Source organism: Spea bombifrons, chromosome 1 (genome assembly GCF_027358695.1).
Source record: "Spea bombifrons isolate aSpeBom1 chromosome 1, aSpeBom1.2.pri, whole genome shotgun sequence".
Lineage (NCBI taxonomy): Eukaryota > Metazoa > Chordata > Amphibia > Anura > Pelobatidae > Spea > Spea bombifrons.
In genome coordinates this window covers 44,603,190-44,622,855 of record NC_071087.1, presented here as the reverse complement: position 1 = coordinate 44,622,855, position 19,666 = coordinate 44,603,190, and the positions used below count along the sequence as shown (strand labels likewise).

Sequence of the window (19,666 nt, the reverse complement as noted above, 5' to 3'; positions counted from 1 at the left end):
TATACCGTATTTGCTCGATTATAAGACGACCCTGATTATAAGACGACCCCCCAAAATCTGAATATTAACTTAGGAAAAAAAGAAAAAGCCTGAATATAAGACGACCCCAAAGGAAAAAAGTTTTACCAGTAAATGTTAATTCGTGTAAACTATTTTTTTTTAATAAAAGCTATGATTGAGAAAAATATTTTTTTTGTTTTTATTTCTTGTATTTTCCAACCTGTCCCCCAGTTACGCACATCTGCCCCCAGGCTTGCCACTCCAATATGGCACTGTGGCCCATGATATGCCTTTTAACCCTCTATATGCCACTGTGCCCCATGGTATGCCTTTTGACCCCCTATGTGCCACTCTGCCTCCAGAAATGCCTTATACCCCTATATCCCATTCTGGCATTTAGGGGGTTAAAATGCATATTATGGGGAAGAGTGGCATATAGGGAGATATAAGGCATTTCAGGACGCAGAGTGGCATTAAGGGAGTTAAAAGGCATTGTATAGAGCACTCTGCCTCCAGAAATGCCTTATACCCCTATATGCCACTCTGGCATTTAGGGGGTGAAAAGGCATATTATGGGGCAGAGTGGCATATAGGGAGGTATAAGGCATTTCAGGAGGCAGAGTGCTCTATTAAATGCCCCCTTAACGCCACTCCAGAAATGCCCTATGCCCCCATTTAACACACACACCCTATACCCCCATTTAACTAACACACACACACACACTCTCTCTTTCTCCCCCCCCCTCTTCCCCCCTCTCTCACCCCCCTTCCCCCCCCTCTCTCACCCCCCCTCTCTCACCCCCCTTCCCCCGCTCTCCCCCCTCTCTTACCGGTGCTTCCAGCCGGGGCAGGGGGTTGACGTCGCCTTCTGCTGCAGCCGGAAGGAGGTGTGGCTAGCAGCAGGGGTTTGTATGCGTCCGTCGCGTATACTTTCCCCGGCTGTCAGAGATCAGAGTTCCCCGCACCGGTGCGGGGAACTCTGATCTCTGACAGTCGGGGAAGGTCTATGCGACGGACGCAGACAACCCCCGCTGCTAGCCACACCTCCTTCCGCCTGCAGCGGACGTTGTCTACCCGGATCGCGTAGACGTCAACCCGCTGCCCCGGCAACACAGCAGGAAGCACCGGTAAGTGTGTGTATGATGGGGGGGGGTCGGGTGAGACAGGAGGATCCAGGTCCCCTGCAGCGGTGCGGGGGATCTGGATCTTAGTCTCCTAATCAGACCTCTATTTGAGGTCTGATTAGAAGACGACCCCGATTAGAAGACGAGGGGTATTTTTCAGAGCATTTGCTCTGAAAAAAACCTCGTCTTATAATCGAGCAAATACGGTATTCTCCATGGATGGCCACTTGGACAAGCTTGGAGTATTTTACAGAGTAGCTTGGAAGAATTGCCAAGACATAGAACATCTATACAATATACTTTGGTTTTTGGTTTTATTTGTGACAGCCATTGTTATTTTTATTGTGTTGCATCTATTTAAGTTAAATCCTTTATTAGTATGTATTGATTTACAATATTAATATTATTGGTACTTAGTATGCAATGTGTAAAAAGTAATGGTTTGGAAGAGATATTAGACAAACATATTTTACGGAATTGTCTTGTTCCAAAAATAAATATCATATTCTCTTGGTATTTTGTTTATTTCAAATAAAGGGCCTATTTTTTCCTCTTGCTATTTGTCATCAGAACTGTACGGTAACGATACTGATGTGTTTTTTGTGTAACTTTGGTGCCCTCTTGTGGCTGTAACATTTATATCTTGCAGCTCAACCAATTAACTGTTCCCCCTGCATTCTGGCACCCAAAACACCTGTTGGTAAAAGGCATTTCTGGAGGCAGAGTGGCATATAGGGGGTTAAAGGCATATCAGGGAGGCAGAGTGGCAAGCCTGGGGACATATGTGCATAACGGGGGGGGGGGGGGCGGTTGGCAAATAAAAGGAAATAAAAACAAAAAAACATTTTTTCTCAATCATAGCTTTTATTAAATATGAAAAAATAGTTTACATGAATTAATATTTACTGGTAAAACTTTTTTCCTATAGGGCCGTCTTATATTCAGGCTTTTTCTTTTTTCCCTAAATTAATATTCAGATTTTGGGGGGTCATCTTATAATCAGGGTCGTCTTATAATCAAGTAAATACGGTAATCAGCCAATCACATGGCAACAGTTCAATGCATTTACGCATGTAGACATGGTCAAGACAACATGCTGAAGTTCGAACCGAGCATCAGAATGGGGAAGAAAAGGGATTTAAGTGACTTTGAACGTGGCATGGTTGTTATTGCTAGATGGGCTGGTCTGAGTATTTCAGAAACTGTTGATCTACTGGGATTTTCATGCACAACCATCTCTAGGGTTTACAGACAATTGTCTGAAAAAGAGAAAATATCCAGTGAGCTGCAGTTGTGTGGACAAAAATGCCTTGTTGCTGTCAGAGGTCCGAGGAGAATGGGCAGACTGGTTTGAGATGACAGAAAGGAAACAGTAACTTAAATAACCACTCCTTACATTCAAGGTATGCAGAATACAATCTCTGAACGCACAACACGTCAAACCTTGAAGCAGATGGGCTACAGCAGCAGAAGACCACACCAGGTGCCACTTTTGTCGGCTAAGAACAGGACACTGAGGCTACAATTCGCACAGCTTCACCAAATTTGGACAATGTAGGACAAGAAGAATGTTGCCTGGTCTGATGAGTCTCAATTCCAGCTGCGACATTCAGATGGCAGGGTCAGACTTTGGAGTAAACAACATGAAAACATGGATCCATCCTGCCTTGAATCAACGGTTCAGGCTGGTGGTGTAATGGTGTGGGGGGCATTTTCTTGGCACACTTTGGGCCCCTTAGTACCAATTGTGGATCGTTTAAACGCAACAGCCTACCTGAGTATTGTTGCTGACCATGTCCATCCCGTTATGACCACAGTGTACCCGTCTTTTGATAATGCACAAAGCTCACATCATTTCAAACTGATTTCCTAAACATGACAATGAGTTCAATGTTCTCCACATTCCAGTAGAGCACCTTTGGGACACTGAGGAAAGGGAGATTCGCATCACAGATGTGCAGCCGACAAATCTGGATGATGTATTGCGCAACACCTTATTTTCTATTTATATAGAGAACATTAACTGTAGGATTGGTGTATACAAAGAGAAGCTGACAACTTTATTCTTACAGCTTTGAATGTTTATGAACATATTGATAAGTAACCACAAATCTGCACATTATTCTGATACTGAATATATAGTACATATTTATATTGTTTAAAACTCCCAGGCACCCTGTGCGCATCTGCAGTGGGTAGATAGAACACGCATGTAGCTAAATCTTCCACTAGGTGGCAGTAATGTGATAGGTGAATAGCTTTGTATATACCCAGTCAGATACAGTAAGTTAATAGCCAAATATCCGAATTTCTAACCTTTACCCCTTATTTAAATATAAAAACACATGACAGGGGTTACTTGGAGCAGGACCTTTTAATTCACAAATTAATATATTTAACTGATATAACAGCTAAAGGAAGCCATAGAGACTTGATCTTAATTTAAAGTTTTAGTTTACTCTATTTTAACCAAAAATAAACAGATTACTTATGTTGTTTTATGTTTTCAGCAGTGCCTTGATTATCTGGCACAATTTGTCTAATAAGGAATGCCATGAACTATTTTCATATAATCAGTCTTCCTTAAATTCTACCCTTTTAGCATAATACCGATCACCCACCAATCATATGTTAATGTTTACCCTGTGGCCATATCACCCTTGAGAGACTGTATTTTAGCATCATCATAATATTTATTTTGTGTATATGAATTACTGGAGTTATGGCCACTGACAGGTGAAGCAAATAACACTGATAATATTGTTTTCGTGGCACCTGTCAGTGGGTTGAATATATGAGAGACCTGAGCGACTTTGACAAGGGCCAAATTGTGATCGCTAGATGACTGAGTCAGAGCATCTTCAAAACTGCAGCACTTGTGGGGTGTCCCCAATCTGCAGTGGTCAGTACCCATTAAAAGTGATCCAAGGGAGAAAAAGCAGTAAACTGGCAACAGGTTCATGAGCGACCAAAGCTCATTGATGCATGTGTGGGGAGGCTGACCCTGTGGTCAAATCCAACAGACGAGCTACTGTAACTCAGGTTGCTAAATAAGCTAATGCTGGTTATGAAAGGTGTCAGAACACACAGTGCATCGGAGTTTGTTGCGCCCACAATGGACATGTAAGCATAAGAACCAGACCACGGAGTAATGGAAGAAAGTGTCCCGGTCTGATGAATCAAGTTTTCTTTTACATCACGTACATGACTGGGTACATGTGCGTCCCTTACCCGGATAACACATGGCACCAGGATGCATCCCTGGAGGTCCCACCTCGCAACAAACAGGACTTAAAGGATCTGCTGCTAACGTATTGGTGCCAAATACCACAGCACACCTTCAGAGGTCTAGTGGAGTCCATGCCTCGATGGGTCAGGGCTGTTTTGGTGGCAAATGGGGGAACTACACAATATTAGGCAGGTGGTCATACTGTTATGACTGGTCAGTGTATATATATATATATATATATACATATATAGGGTACTACGAGAGGAAATTAGGTTATTCAATAGAAAACTGTTGTCAAGATGATGCATTATTAAATTTTAAGCTCCCTTAAGGGTTTACATTTGACCTTTTGAGTGACAGATGTCTGAAAAATCCATTGCAAAACTATGAGTTGTAGCAACCTCTGACACTTTAAGTATGGCCGTTTGAAGCCATTAGACAGGATCAGAATTACTGTTCCTATTGGGGACAAAAAAAACCTAACAAAATGACAAACCCATTGCTGATAGTGTTATAATTGTTATTTAGGTTTTATCACCTATGCAAACAGAGAGCAGTATTAGGTGATGCATTTAATAATCTCAGACACATTAAAATACTGATTTGCATGAATGTCATCATCCTCTAATCTGTTAGTATGAAAGCTTTTGGATTTCCATTGAATTTCCAGTGGAAACGGTTTATATAATGTTTGGAAGAAATGTCATTTTGTACACTGACTGGAGATAAAGGTGAAAAGTAAAAAATCACAAGGGTAAATTCTGGCATTTCTAATGCACAGAAAGAAGGGTAATATACTAGTCTATTTTGCAGGAGTAACCTAAATATAACAAATAAGATAGAGATTTTACTTATTGATTGTTCTAATCTCTTGTTATACAGTGACAAGAAAAAGAAAGGAAGCCATTGGAATTACCTGGTTTTCTGCATTAATAGTTCATAAAATGTGTTCTGATCTGCATCTAAGTATAGACGAACACAATCGGCTTAAACTAATAACACACAATGACAACCATTCACGTCTTTATTGATCACGGCTGATTAGACCCGCAACACGTTCAGGAGGAGTTTTATACTATTTTTTTCTTACTGAGCCATATTACCTAGGATGTCTAGTGTGATATTGTTCCACAACATTTGTAATGGCGTAAGGTCTGGGCTCTGGCCGGACCACTGCAATAGGCGGATTTTATTTTTTAAGTTATTCTGTAGTAGATTTACTTTGATTAGGGTCATTGTTAAGCTGCATTATCCTGTATGATACCTTCATAAACTTGGAAATTCATTGTCCCTTCAATGATGGCAAGCTGTCCAGGTCCCAAGGCAGAAAAGCAGCCCTAAATCACGATGTTCCCTCCACCATACTTCACTATTGGGATGATTTTTTCATGTGGATATGTGGTGCCCTTTTTATGCCATACATAGTGTTCTAAAGCAAACCTCAATCCTGTTTCTTGGACTCCAAGTTTGCTAACTCCTGACTCCAATTAGCTTTTGTTAAAGTAATTAGTCTAGGGTTCACATAGTTTGTAGAACCCACACTGCGAATGTTTGAAACATGTATTCAATATGGACAACAACAAAATTGTTTATTCACTATTGTAATGTAGAGGAAGATCCTATTTTAAGACACATTAATACATAAATGCTGGTAATTCCAAAGGGTTCACTTACTTTTTCTTGCCACTGTAGCTTCTCTACCCTCTGGAAATTAATTATGTAATCTTATAGATTTCAACAGAAAATATGAACTATTTGGCCCATCTAGTTTTTCCATTTTAATCAGTCCTTAGTCAGTCATTCATCTTGGTTTGAGGAAAGCTTTATGCCTAACCCATATATGTTTATCATATCATATACGTGTACATAACTTGTGAGAGTTACTATAAAAAATATTATTGTCAGAGAGGATAAAGGTTTTTCAACGTTATGTGGCATATTGAATTTTATGATGTGTAGTACACATAGATTTGTCATTCATATTTTTTAACGATAGGTGGAGATAAAAATAGAAGGTGATAAGCATATGGAATCTGTTCAGTAATCTACCTATATCTCAGCGGGAGCTGGGATTCTCAGCAAGGGGCTCAGCTGTTTTGCTAGCAACTGTTAGAAATGGCTGAGAAAGCCATAAAATTAGTTTTTTTTCCATTTACAAAGTGTTAATGTGCTTGACAAGACCACTCAAAACATGACCAGAGAACAGACAAGCAAGAAAGCATGACAGAGGGAAGATGTCTAAGAAACTAATGCAGAAAAAAAAAATAATTACTCTAGGATAATTCAAAACTCAATTAAACTAGGATTTAATTTAACCAGGACTAGTAATATTGCTTTAGTACCTATAATCATTTCTTTGTAGAATTATGTAAAATTACATTCCCCACAGAAACCGCCTTTCTATATAACCATTTGATGTTTATAATGTAATTTCATATATAAAGAAAAAATATGCTAAATAAAAGGGATATATACCCACCAATAAGCCTGACAGCATGGAGGATAATAATGATACTAATAATAATAAAGGGCCCGTCCCTGCTGTAAGATGTCTATGGCTGAACTGTTCAGGGCTGATTTTCTAAAACAGTCAAACTCATCTACTGCTGAGCAGTGCACATGCGCCGTGAATCCACCACCAGCCAGCTCCGACACTGGTTCACACAAGCACTCTAGTTCCAATGACAGAGGTTTCCTGGGCTATGATTACACAGTAGACCCACTAAATCACTATGCACATGAGTAGTTGGCATGGGGACTTTTATTGAACCAAGCCCAAGGTTTCTTTAATTAGATCAGTGTTGTATCGACTTTGTTACTGCACTTGCTTGTTAAAAATCTCAGGAGAGCTAAGGCTCAAGGCATGCTAAGGAGGAAACTCTGACTGGTTTCATCAGAGGACAGTGAGGTCCTTCATCTAATAACCTTGCCAACTTGTCTCTAAAAGTCATCAACCCCTCACAACTCTCATAAAATTAGCCACAAGGCTGTCCATGCATATGTTTACCATAAAGCACATACAAGTACTTATATATGGCAACTAATACAGGGAGCTAGGTATAAAGTACAAGCCTTTCTGTAAATGTAGCTTGTATGTTAATACAAGTTCTACCCGGTTTGCATCCAGATTGCTTTATCCGTAATATCTGCCCACATTCCTACACCTCGCCCACGAGCTGTTTGGTGCTGTGTTACACAGTGTTCAGTCTTGTTGTCTATAGAAAGAAATGATCAAAAAACAGAACAATTTCAAAACAGTTTATTAAGTAAGGAATGTTGCAATTGGTAAACACCCAGTCCTACTGATTATTCACCCTTAAAGTACCAAAATAGACGTTACTGAACAAAACAATAGACATTATTGACTGATATCATACATGTATCAGATATCAAATATTTTTCGGGTGTGGTTAAGGGGTGGCTAGGGGACATGGCTTTACCAAGAGCTTCTTTGTGTTTTTGTGACATAGCTATTTATGTAATGGAATGGAAGAAGAAAAGCGAACATAAATTGCACATTAGTATGACATTCTTATCCAGCATCTAAATCTATCTAAACCCATTGAAAACAATGCATTTTGAGCCCGTACATGTACGGGCTTTGTCATTAAGGGGTTAACAAAAAGAGGACATCAGGGGAGGCAAAAATAATGGGGACACTTGGGAGATATGTAGCCTCCTTTTCTTGCGTTGGGTTTTCTGATCTTGACACTGCTCTTTAGGATGTAAGTACAGCATTGGAGATTACAACTAAGGCAAGACCAGGATTTTTGTATCTGAAAAATAACATTTCATAAGATTTTTTGTGTATCTTTTTTTTAAAAAAAAAATCTATTGTATCACACGGGAATCCGTCCGACTTCATTTTGTGCCAATCTTTTGCTAAAAACAAATTATGTTCTCAAAGCGATCCTTGAGTTTGTCCTGGTGGGAATGGAATATGTAACATCAGAGAGGTCACTTACTAAGGGATGCCCGGCTTTAATATTCCAAGTGCCAGCTGGCCAGCACATCCATCCAATTGAATTAATTCACTTTGTGAATCCGCAACACACTTGCTGGTAATTAATGCCCCCCTCCTTGCACATAGGGGATCTGGGTGTTCCTTTTAACCCTTTGAATAGCAGAGGTTGAGTTGTGTTTTCAGCTAAGCAGGTATTTATGCACACCTCTCTCTGGTGTGTTGCAGTATAAGAAATTTTATTATATGCATGTTATTACCTTTTGATTCTTTGAATTGAATCATTTGTTTTAATAGTGAAACTCAAAATACAGTTTCCATTTGGATCTTTTCTCCTGGTTGGCTAGAGGACATGGCTTTACCAAGAGCTTCTTTGTGTCTTTGGTGTATATCTAAACACATTCATGTAATTAAAGCAACTAAAGAGTTAACTAATTATTTAAGGATCTAACTAAGATCCTATATTTTTTGATATTTTCCAAAGTCAGATAGGTTATTTGGTATAATATTGCCCATTAGTGCAGCCAGACTAGCAAAGGCTGTACCAGTCTGTGTGACATACAACATGCCAGGCTGACTTATACTGTTTTAGTTATGATGCCATCCATGGTCCCAGAGAGTCTGCGTTTTGCATTATGTGAAATAATATGCATAATACCATCCCAAGAAAATAACAGCATAATCCCTTTTTTTAGGAAACAATAAAACAAAATGTACCAAGTCGACTCATTTTATTCAGCATGCTGCTTTCTTCCTCCTGCATTATCCAATAGAGACTTATCAGGCCAGAATGGTGCTCTGCAGTCACAAAGGGCTAATTAGGAGAAGTCAGCAGAAACTTTTATTTTGTAATTGCTACAGATTTACAGATGCTGCAGAGCTTGGCCTCCAACACTGTATCATTCATACTCAAATAAGGCAACAACTCCGCAACATTTTTGTGCTTGTAATGTATGTTATACATATACTATGTAGTGTCCAGTAGACCAATGAATGCCAGGTTGTGTTATACCAGTTACACACGGCGCGGACTCTTGTTTACCTGTGCCAGCCATGTTCTGATTTGCATTTGACCTGCTTGTTAGCTGAAATACCAAGTGTAAGATTTAACGTGAACGGTTTACACTTTGTGTATGAGATTTGTGACACATAATTATTTCTGAAAGGTGTTCCAAGTCCTGATGTCTTTAAGGATAAGAAATAGGAGATGACTGGCACCTCTGGCACTAGCTTTCGTATGCCCTTTCTTGTGATACTCCTGGATGGCATGAAGGCATCACAGTGAAGCGTCGATGATTTCTATATAACCTGATTTTAAAGTGAATGAATGTCAAAGCAACCGCAATAACATATATAATAGGATAATATCAAATTAACAGGCACGTATAGTCATGTCATATAACGCCTCTTTTCTGAAATACTTAAAGCATCATAATGATCAGTCATTTTTTATTTCTTCATTGAAGACTCTATCTGGAAAGGAAGCAAAGAGATACACTGGTGTCACCTTACAGAATTCATAATATAATTATTCTCATTATTTTTGTAAAGTACAAACCTCCAGGCTATGTTCTTCTGGCTGGGATTTATGCAAACTCACGTGCTGGCTGCAGATGAAGACGTGAGAATTCCGAATGCCTTTTTTTTTTTTTTCCAGGCTCGTTCATCCGTGCTCTAGAATGGTACTTGTCTGAGGCAGGTGGACCGGACACAGCCGGCCCTGCTTCAGATTAGAGCTGCAACGATATAATTAAAAGCAAAGGCAGAGAGGGACAGGGGAATGGAAACAAGTCATGTGTTTCATCTGAGGCAGTCCTAGCAGCAGCGGCAACAGCAGTCATTAAGTCAGACTGCACCATTTTCATTCTTACGCTGCGTTGAGGTGCTTGTGGAATTTCAAAGAGCTCATTCTCCCCCACCAGCTTCTTCAAGGTGGCCTCTTCCTGGCTTTAGTCAAAGGACGCATCTGTATAGAAAGGTCCCAGAAGACCTTTCTGGTTTGCTGAGGAGTTAAAGGGATGGATCGTCAGCTGGTCTGAAGCTTGCAGTTATTGACAGTCCGTGCAAATCTGGAATCCTGCCATTCTGAAAGATCAGATTTTTCAAGTGAATTACATTTTGTGCCATTTACCTGCTATTCATTGAGCCATCATTTTGCTTGTGTCTCGCGGGCGCTGCAGCATATGGACAAGGGCAGTAATTTTGAAGCAGCTTGGTGGAATACAGAGGGAAGTCCTGGCCGGGAGCCACAACCTTGTGGAAAAAAACATCAGATTTTCCTTTAGTAAGACCTAAACCTGTAGAGCCGGTACTTGAATTCTCAAAATGGCTCATGCGGCTGCTTCCATTAAAAAAGTACGGGAGATGGAACTACCTGCTATTGAGGAGAGAGAGAAAGAGAGGGAGAAAGAGAGGGAAAGAAGGAGGCGTAAGATCCCCAGGGATCGAGTGGATCGGAAACGTAAGGTATGATGAATGATAGCCCCTTCCATTCATCAATCCTGCAGACACACATCAGTGTCTCCCTTACATTCTAGCACCTGACATCCATCTATGCTGAAATCCATCCTCGCCTAGTTAAACATTCAAGGCACCAATATTAAAGCATCCTCTGCGGTACATAAGTAAGACCACTTTCAGGGCAATTATCCAGGCTCCTTGTACTGAGACATGCAGAGGAGCAAATCTGTATATTAATGTAAATCTCAATACGTCACCTATTATTATTATTATTATTAGAGTGCTAAGATCTCCTCTAGAACGATGAAGACTTTTTCTCTGTGACTGCACAGACCCCACCTTCCTCATGCCTCATCATGCCAGCTGGACATCATGCTATTGCAGAACAGCTGGGGGAATATTCCAACATAAATTAGTATATGCGTTGCGGATACAGATGTATCCAGCTCCTGTACAGGTCTTCCCTAATGAACTTGCTGGTTAACATAAAGCTATTTTCCCACCTTCAGACCTTTTCCTTGTGTTCCTGCAGTTTGAAGAGGCTCCCCAATTTGGGAGTGGGGAAAAATATCGTACTGTAAGAGGGTCATAGTCATTATTATTGTTTTATATAGCGCCATCATATTCCATAGCACTGTACAATGAGACAGGCCAGTCAAATGGATTTTTACCCAGAAAAAATCTAGAAATAGACTGTTGATCTATTTGTGGAGATTTGTGGTTTCGTGTAGCCTTATAAAATATTGTTTTCGGTTTAAGCTGCTTTTTATATAGTACACAGCTGCTAAGATGTGTCTGCAGCAGTCAATAATTAATGCTGCTTTCTCTGCAATATATTGCATGTCTAATTCCATGATATCCTTATGTTATGTCTGCCATTTTCAGGTATAAATACCAGCCTTTATGGCCAAGTTATATGTAAAATGTTTTTTTTTTTTTTATCATGCAATTGCTACCATTTTATGGTATACTGCAATATCACGACACCTACATAAAGTAGCATAGCACAGCTGGCTAAGGCAGCTTTACAGAAATCTCTGTATTTTCCAACCTTCCGTGCCCTTTTACTCTCTAACCATGGACAATCACATCTGAAATTCATCTAAACCTTTGTGCCAGTGAATACATGCTTTCAATTAGATACATATTTTTTAATAAATGCATAATATAGTGTATATTCTGTTTTGTTACTCTTCATGCAAATTCCCAAGTCACTAAGCAGTATACGTGTGACCGATGGTAAACTCCTTGGGTATACTAGAAGGGAAGGACTTCTTTATAAAAATGAATAGAATGAAATAAAAAATCAATAAGGCATTCACTAGTGTTGGTAAATGGCAATATGGATCTTGTCATTCCCATAGTGGGCTGCCTGACTCAAAGCTTAGGGCATTTTACAACAGGTGGAAAATGGCAGACAGTTCTGTCAGATTCTACAGACCATAATTATGACCGTATTTTTTATTGTTCTAAAAGTGAAGCATTTTGTAGCCTAGAAATCGACAGAAGATAGAAACCCTGGGCCCAGTACAACCTCGGGCATTGGTTGGTCATTGACCTTGTCTGATGTCCATGATAGCCTCAAATCTTTCTCATGGATGTTTAAATTCACTTACTACTTTAACCTTTTAGCTGGAGGCTATTCAATGTAGCAACCACAGTGAAGTAACTACTGAACCTTTAGGCTTCTCGTTCTCAGCTGTGACCTCTTGGCAAAACATTTTTAATTTAAAATATGCCTCCCTCCTATACTGAGTTTACTATCTTTATGAATTTGAGTGGTTTGTGTCATCCATTCTTTAGCCCTAACTGCACATACTGAACTGTTTCATATTTTTTTTATTGAAAATCCTTTGCCAGCTTAGTAGATTTTTACATCTTGGTTATACCTTTCTTGAGATGTCCCATGATCTGTACACTAGATGAGGTCTGACTGGTGATCTGTGAAGTTGCAGAACGACCTCCCTCTTTCTGTCAATAATGCCTCTTGCTGTAGCCCCCCAATTAGTTCCATTAGCTGCTTACCTTTTAGTAAATGTTGAAAATTGTCTGTTTTGATACTTCTAGTTCTGTATTCTACTGCGGGACCTTAACAGCCTAAGTGTGTAATTTCATGACAAACATGGATTTTGATATCTGATATTTGTAGATGTTGCAGTATTATACGAATGGGCCTCCTCCCACAGCTGTTATTGAACTCCCATCATACCCAGCTAACCAAATTAAGTGATAGCCAGAGAGATGTATGTTACACAGACCTTGATATTACTTGATAAAGTATTTCTACATTGCCCTAGTCGGACAATTTGGATCCATTTACAGTACCAATGTAGTTAGTGCAAGTGGGGAGCGCCCTTCTCCTTCTTGGCAAACAATGGTTTTGCGTAAACCATAACTTTTTATACGATTGGTACTGGTTGCATGCCATAAAATGCTGAGGCCTCCCCTCCCCCGGCTAGATTGCTGAGAAGTGCCATGTCATTATGCTTGAGTGAGCAACTAGAAGACAGCCAAGATACGTCTGGGAACTTATAACATTAAAATCTTGAGAAACTCTACAAAACATGCACACCATACTTTCGATACATTGTCACCCATATTTATTTAAAAACAAACATTCCTCTTCCCATCCCCAAGGTGCTCCATGTCTTTGCTCCACTTGGGAGTCCCCACACCGCCTTAGACAGGGTGCTGCAATATTATGCTCTCTTATTCTGTAATCTGCAACCCATCAGGGGTTTTTCTATTGCCCAGAAGGGTAATCTTCCCCTGAAATAGTTTGAAATTGCTATAATACTAGTGGTATCTCTTATTTTTTTCCCTTTGAACAGTGAACAGTGTTGTGATGGTTTTGTAAGTGTACATATAGACAATACAAAGCAGGACAGACATTTCGAGACTATTTACTTGGCCTGCAAATACCATAACCAGCTTCCATAATCAAATCCTTTGATGGCTCGCATTCGCCTGTGGCCTGTCTTCCTGCATGTATCCTCTTCGCTACAGACATGGTGGGTTCACAGGGTTGGGTTGCAGATGCAAAGGACGAAGGGCCAGCACCCTACTTGAATTTCTCTTTGACATTATAGGCTTTGTTTTCCTATACACTAGTCTTTACTACGCCATAGATATGCCATACTTCATATTTTTATTTTGTGCAAGGATAACACATGACAAGCTATTTTGTGTAGTTTTAACCAATATACGTGAGCTCTTCATCATGATAATTGCATTTGGCACTATTTTATTCCAAAATGCCTGTGTAAACACTGAAATGGTAGTGACGGGGTTAATCTGTGGTGTGTGTCCCTGTAATTACTGCTGGAGAGGCAGCTCTGTCCTCCGAGAAATAGCCCATGTTCATTTATTAACATCTGAGCGGCTTCCTGGACATGGAGGGTGGGGCTCGATTGATGTCTTTTTCTCTTTCTTTGTTTTGCCGACCCATTGATAGTGACAATTAATAACAGGCGGAACATAATTTGGTTCAGAATAAAAGATAACGATAAACTAGTTTTCCTTTCCATCAACAGAGCTGAAATGGTGTCTGGACCTTTACGCAGTTTAGTTGGCAGTCAAAACATTATTGATAAAATTATTGTTACTTTCTTTAAAAAAATTCAAAAATTTAAGGAATTTTAGGAACTGGATCTGGATCTGAGACATCAAATGGCCACTTTTAAATATTTTAAAGACAAATTTCAACTACATTGCTTGAATTTGTGATTCTTAATTATATACAATATACTTCAAATATTTATGATGGTAAATATTACGGAATATAAGAAGTACCGTGAACATACAAAAATATTATTAGAACCAAACATATCAACTTCCTTTACAAGATTAAACATTCATAAGATTAAAATACCATGTATGAACAGTTATAGTAAAATTATATGTTCTATTCTATTTATTATATAAATTATACTGATATGTATACACTGTATATATAATCTTATAGTAAGCTCGTTTGAGCAGGGCCCTCCTCACCTTTTGTCTCTGTAAGTCAGTTTGTTATGTTACATACTACTTGTTATGTCCTGTCTACCCATTGTACAGCGCTACGGAATTTGATGGAGCTATATAAACCAACAAATTTACATAAAAGGAAAGAAAAAATACAGTATCTGTCAATCAAATAGCATTCCATGCCCTTCAGAACACAGGATGGTCCTTTGTAAAGGGATGCTGTCTGAGTCTTGCGTTTATAGTTGAACAGCTTGTCCTGCAATTCTCAAAATACAGGCAAACATTTTAATTTGGAAATGAAGATCACCAAATGTTCATACTCTAGTTTTTTGCCGTGTCTTATCTGGTTTTATGGGCACTTGCCAGACATTTGCTTTTGTGTGTAATCCAGCACATATTCTAATTAGAAATTTGATCGCTGAAGGTTGTGTTAAACGCTGGTTACAAAATCAAAGACTTTGTATAATCACTTTGCAGAGCAGGAGTTTAAAGATACAAATATCTGTATCATGTGCTCATAGGGAGAAAAAAACGACTATTCTGTTGCTTTTGGTAAATGGCAAATTAAAACAGCTAGCATCACTTAAATATTGTGAAGGCCAAAAATTTACCCGTACGGCTTTAGACGAAGAAATATAAGAAATATTTGTAGACCATAGCCCAAACAAAGTTGTGAAGTTCATCTGGGGGAAACATGATACTGTCACCCTAGCATCATTTGGACTGTTTCTGCTCTTTTTATCACCTTCCACCACAATTGCTATACTCGCAACCATACCTAAGAACTTCCCAAAGCAAGATACCAGGAGATCTACCTCCCAGCATGTTGGCAGGGATTGAGCAGGGCGTCAACCAGAGACTCTACGTCAAATCACAGAGAGTTCCCAGGTGTGCTCTCAACATATCACTTTATTAATGAGTTGAACCTGTAAATATAACATTTACAGCTATTCTCGCCTTTTTTAAATAAAACATTGCTATTTGCATTTCTTGCACACACTAGTCAAAGGGAGATGAGCTCCCATTTAAATCAATAAACGTAGCAGAAGCAAGTAACATGTACGCGACCTAAGCCCTGATATTTTGCTAACATATATAAAATTGGCTGCTGCTTACGTGCCATTGGGCTTATGTAGGAAATTAGCAAATGGTTGTAGTAAAGGCAGCAGCCAGCAGAGGAGTTGAGGTATGGTAGAAGACCAGGAAGCCATAACTGCTACATTCCTACTATAGACATACATCCTGCCTGGCTCCTTAGTAAATCTTGTAGGCTCTTAAATTTGTCAGCCTGGCCCCTACAATAATTTCTCAATTCATAGATTATAAATCTTGTCTGTTGGCAAATTATTCAATTCTTGTTTGCAACATCAATTGTTTCTTGTGTGCTGGACAAAGCTTGTTACGTGGCATGGAATTATGATTTTTTACTTTTGAGAATGCACTATTGTAAATAAGACCTCAACTGCAAAGTTTATCACTGTAATTCCGCAGAAATGAATGAAATGTTTCATGTCACGTGTCCAGTACGCAGTAAACTAGACAAGGCGTTAAGGCGGAACTTTCATTCATACCATTGAGGGACTTATGGGCAAGTAAAACAGAAGGTATAATGTATTATTTGCTTAAAAGGATGATAGAGTTGGATAGAAGCAAAGTGCATTGTATGTGTTGAGATGAGGAAACCAGGGGTAGCATTTGAACACTACAACATGTTTGAGATAACATATCCATTCTTTATGGTCCTGGGCACTGGCAGTCAGAAGTATGCCATGAGTAGGAGGAGAAGTGGGCAGGGAGATAGACTCCACCAAGTAAAGGGTTAAGTACAGCAATTAAACCAATGTATTAGCATTTGAAATATGTATATATCATATTATAATTGTAGGATAATTTACCATAATTTTATAATATCAAGGCAAATTTACGGATTATGTTGGTATTAGTACATGACTTTACAGATGGACTTAGTTGCCACTAGATGCCAGTACACATTTATGCCCTATGTTGCTCTCAGTATGGTAGGTCACTTTTGCCTCATAAACAATAATATCTATTTCATTCTAATTTGCTTTCCTTTAGTCTTATAAAATATAGGGTAGTCTTATATTCAGGCTTTTTCTTTTTTTTCCTAAATTAATATTCGCGTTTTGGGGGGTCACCTTATAATCAGGGTCGTCTTATAATCGAGCAAATACGGTTTATTGTTCAGCACCTTCAGAAAGTGATACAAGCAGTCAAGGATATATGTGTATGGTTACATTGTATGTGTATGGTTATTGAATGACTGGTTGTGAGATGTATAGGAGGAAACTGCAATCACGTACTGTAGTGTTGCTAGGATACTGTTCAAATCCAACAGAGACAGAATGTGTTTCCAGCGCATGACACACATCTCCATTTATAAAATATGCTATACAAACATTTTAGACAATACCTTTATAAATCGTAGCCCACAACATCAAACTGCTCAGTACATTTTATTTATCAGATGCGCGTATCGGGTACTCATGCATGGCAGATAAACAGTTACAGGGTTGTATCCATTTATATACATGTGTCCTTCAAGTTATTTAATTTGAGATCCTTGATCAAGGGTCCTGTTGCTTTTATCCCACTGCTCGTCAGATGCCACCTCTCCCAGTTGGAAAAGTATTTGGCAGCTGGGATTCCATGCCTCTGATTGTGATGTTATCAGGCGTAGACTCTTCCCTTCTGTTAAGAGGATGTTCTTTGGGGAGGCTCATTGTCTCGAAAGGACACATTCTGCTTGTACCACCTCTTCTCCATGAAGTCAAATGTACTATAACTGTTCTGTCCTATACTAATCAAAATAAAATCTTTTGATATTTACTTTAAAATGTGTATGTTGAAGATGTGCATATTTGTGGATGTGTTGACTGTGTAACACCCATTATTAAGGGCATGTGTTTGTTCTAAATCTTCTCTGACATAATCTATATGGATTGGCAGCTTTTCTCTTGCAGTGTCGTGGTGGTTTAAAAACGAAGCTCCCAGCAGGAACAGATTATGTGATTGATTTTTGTTCTCCCCCCTGCTCCCTATCAGTCTGATACCAAAAGTATCTGATTAGAGTTTGTGGGTACATTTCCTTTGTGTAGTCAACAGCGGTATAGATCAAATCAAGTAAAAGGGAAAAAGTGCTTTGATTATTCCACTCCCTTGAGAAAGACATTATCTGCCAAAACATTGGGGAGGATCTCATGCAAGTTTGTACCATCATTATCGCGCTTGTGCATTAAATCATTTGTCATAATATTGAGTAATAGTGTATTTTGCATGGTTTGCAACCCTATCTATTGGATTTAATTAGTGTATAGATTGTTTAGTTGGGAAGGCTTGTGCACATATTCTCTGCATTAGATTAGTTGCTAATTACTGTGTTTAAGCACATTTTATAGTCCTATTTTGTTTCAGAAGGGGTTTGCAAATATATTTTAACTTCATATTGAATCATACGTGCAAACTTGTGGGACTTCATCCACAGTCTCAAGATAGGTATCTGCAATCTCCAGGAGAGTGGTGTTTGGTCAAGCCACCTCCCCGTCCAGGTGCTATCTATGCCCCATCCAATCTTACCTACTTTTCATTTGCTTGAGGTCCATTTAGTCGCTCCCCAAGGAGAGAATGCGTTTAGGGCAGGTATAACCCAGGTATATATGTATTAAATACACGTTCTATGGTACAATATTTTTTCTTCCAAATATGTATTTCCTGCTCAACAATGTGGTTCTCTAGTCAAGTCACCCTTGAGCCTTAAGAAGTTCTTCACTAGAGGTAGTTTTAGAGACCATCTGTTAAATATGCATAATTCAAGGAAACATTGTTCTTTTTTAAAGCAATTCTAAAGTATGAGGACTTGTAATGCTATAGTATATATATATATATATATATACTGCATTGATTTACTTTATACCTAGACTAACTTTGGGGTTTTAGTTTAAGGTATTGGATTGTAACTATGTATTTATTTCACCTATACATTTTTCTGTGCTTAACTTATGAGGGAAGAACAATTCATGGGGATGTCTTTAGTATCTGCAAATTTTCTGATCTAGTATCTTGATCTGGTGTTGATCTGGTGGCTAAGTGACCATATTTTATAGCATATTTTATAGGTCATTACCCAGTTATCTAATGCTTCTTCATATTTTAAAACAAAACTTAACATATTTTACATTCAGTGGTCTGATATTTGGTGACAGAGGCTCTGCCGAACCTAAAAGCTTTGGATACACCGAGTCCTTCCTTGGATGAATGTATTTTCACTTCTATCACAATCCTTTGCATTTGGAAAGCTTGCATGGTGGTCCTAGGCAGTCTTGGTAGGTATGTCAGTGGTAGGAGCACTGGATTCAGCCGGCCTGATTGAGTGTGAAGCTCATAACCATGAAGGAAATTGTAAAGGTCGTTACTCTAAAAAAAAACAAAATCACTAATTAGTCACCCAGGCAAACCAATGGATTAACTGTAATCATTGTAGCACTGTTTTTTTTTTTTTTAACCCATTTCCTTCTTTATTACTGATACACACTATTTCCCGTCTTGATGACTTTATTATTATTACCTTTTATTTATATAGCGCCAACAATGTACGCAGCGCTTCATACAATACATATAGTGAAGGGGTATAACAAGACCAGAATCAACAGATTAAGATTTAAATGAGACACTACGTAGCTGTGCTCCTCATTGTATTGATGAACTAGATTTTTTCGTAAACATTTTAATACAGCACACATCACATTGTTTCGGTTGAGGTTGGGTCTACTATCCAAAAACCAGGTTTTAGAACCATTTAACTTTAAATAAAGTTTAAGGTTAGTTATTTGATATAATATTATATGAATACATGAAAAAAAAAATCTTAAAGGCCCAATGTGCTATTTGAGTCAGGATCAA

At 38.8% G+C, this 19,666-nt stretch overlaps 1 protein-coding gene across 28 annotated transcripts in view; it reads left to right on the top strand.

The window, feature by feature from the left end:
* ANK2 (ankyrin 2) overlaps window positions 1-19,666 on the top strand; it is a 210,166-nt gene that overhangs the window by 87,867 nt on the left and 102,633 nt on the right. For 9 of the 28 annotated variants that reach the window (XM_053461458.1, XM_053461456.1, XM_053461461.1 and 6 more), the window contains exon 1: window positions 10,312-10,780. The exons of 9 other annotated variants lie outside the window; for them this stretch is intronic. In XM_053461458.1, the coding sequence (XP_053317433.1) occupies window positions 10,640-10,780 (141 nt within the window). In that variant the 5' untranslated portion in view covers window positions 10,312-10,639. Of the gene's footprint in view, window positions 1-10,299; window positions 10,781-19,666 lie in introns of those variants that run through there. 10 more of the 28 variants (XM_053461485.1, XM_053461476.1, XM_053461474.1 and 7 more) reach the window with 3 other exon arrangements.